At 53.2% G+C, this 1,846-nt stretch overlaps 1 protein-coding gene across 1 annotated transcript in view; it reads left to right on the top strand.

Annotated features, from left to right (window-relative positions):
- The first annotated feature begins 6 nt into the window (after nucleotides 1-6).
- LOC106941849 (matrin-3-like) overlaps nucleotides 7-1,846 on the top strand; it is a 7,896-nt gene continuing 6,056 nt past the window's right edge. The window contains exons 1-3 of the mRNA XM_015024980.1: nucleotides 7-229; nucleotides 1,467-1,572; nucleotides 1,645-1,760. Coding sequence (XP_014880466.1) covers nucleotides 1,473-1,572; nucleotides 1,645-1,760 — 216 coding nt within the window. The 5' untranslated portion in view covers nucleotides 7-229; nucleotides 1,467-1,472. The remainder of the gene's footprint in view (nucleotides 230-1,466; nucleotides 1,573-1,644; nucleotides 1,761-1,846) is intronic.

The raw sequence follows: 1,846 nt of genomic DNA, 5'->3' as shown, positions 1-1,846 counted from the left end.
CGGCGCCGAGGAGCCACCAGCCAAGAAGCAGAAACAGGAGGAAGAGGAGGACCGCGAGGAAGAGGAGGAGGAAGAGGAGGAGACGGAGGCCAAGGCCGGGGAGACGGAGGAGGAAGAGGAGGAGGAGCAGGAGGCGGGGCCAAGCTGTGACATCACTGAAGGCGCCACAGTGGAGAAAAAAGACTCGGCAGAGAAACTTCCAGAAAGTTCAGACGACACGAAACCAGAGGTGAGTCCAGGTTCTGACCCGGTAACAGACCAGAACCGGCTATCCGTGTTCTGGTCTCGTTTCTGTTGGTCCCTCTGAGGTTCTGGATGTTCTCCAGCCGGTTCTGACCCGGTAGCATGTCGGACCCGGGTTCTGACTGGGGATGCAAACAATTAATGGACTTACAATCAATGATCGATCGACGGTTCGTTGGATCACAACGAGTCCTATCGATTACCAAATGATGTCCCTTAGAGCAGTGGTCCCCGGGCCGTGGACCGGTACCGGTCCATGGACTAATTGGTACCGGGCCACACAAGAAATAATGAAATATTTCTGTTTTATGTATTATTTGAGTCTGGAGGATCTTTTACTTTGAAAATCCTTTAACCGGATTGTTTGCCAACATTCAGCCACAAGCAGCAAAATGAGCAAGAAGCAGATCAGAGATGTTTGGATCATCTGGGACCGACCAGAAGGGAAAAGGCCCGGAGAGGGAGGACGGACTCATCCCGGTCGCTCGGTGGTTCCCACATCGACCTGCTTCCCGCCTTGAGCAGCACTTGGCGTGTCGCCGTCTCCTAGCAGAGAAACGGCTCAGGGTTCCCACTGATTTGTCTTTATCGAGTTAAAATGTTTGTTTTTGTGGCGCATCTTATTTTGAAGGTGTAAACGTTACCATAGCAACCAGAGTCAGAGAGGAGAGGAGCTTATGAGTCTGGTTCACACGGCACGATTTTCCAGACCTCTGCGACCACAGAGCCGATAAAAGTGCAGCAGGTTGGATGGGTCGGTGTGCCGATCCACACGCCACAGGAACCGGTTCCACTCAGGAACATTTCCACAGGAAAATCCCGTTAAACCTCCGGCACCAAACAGGAATTTAGAATAAACACGGATGACGACGTAGAAACAGAAGTGATAGTTGAATATCAGCTTCTCAGTTATTGTTAATCAAAAACTACTTGCATCCTTGGTTCTGACCCGTTGGGTTCTGGAAGAACCCAGGCCAGTTTAAGGACTGTCTGCAGTCTCCATAGAGACTCCTGCGCGCCCATTCTGGACCAAAGTGGTTCTGATCTCATGGGTCAGCCTGAATGGACCAATCAGAAGCTGTTTTACTGGAGCTCTGGGGAAAGGTTTCTCCAGAACCCAGGTCCAAATCAGTCTTCTGGACCCGGCTTTTACTGAAGCTTTGGATCATCTGGAACCGACCAAAACCTCCGACCCGTTTCACCAGCTTCACTTTGTTCTGCAGGAGGACATGGAGACGTCGACCAATCAGAACGGACAGACAGAGGCCCCGCCCCCTGCTGAGCCCAGTGTGGCGGCTCTCCCGCCCTACGACCCCGACAACCCCGTCGGTAAGTGCCCTGAAGTTGTTGCCATGGTTACAGACATGAGGTTAGAATGCTGCGCTGTGATTGGCTGTCCAGGCGTGGAGCATGTGAAGATGGGATACTACTGCCGCCTCTGCTTCCTGTTTTACTCCAATGAGGAAAAAGCCAAGAAGGCGCACTGCAGCAGCCAGGCGCACTACGACAAGCTGCAGGTGAGCTGGCCCCGCCCACACAGGTAGCCTAGATCAGTGGTCCCCAACCCCCGGTCCGTGGACCAATTGGTACCGGGCCGCGCAAG

This window comes from Poecilia latipinna, unplaced genomic scaffold (genome assembly GCF_001443285.1).
Source record: "Poecilia latipinna isolate Pla-1442-1.1 unplaced genomic scaffold, P_latipinna-1.0 Scaffold3896, whole genome shotgun sequence".
NCBI classification, from domain to species: domain Eukaryota; kingdom Metazoa; phylum Chordata; class Actinopteri; order Cyprinodontiformes; family Poeciliidae; genus Poecilia; species Poecilia latipinna.
The sequence above is the reverse complement of the archived record's forward strand: the minus strand, read 5'-3'. Positions and strand labels throughout refer to the sequence as shown.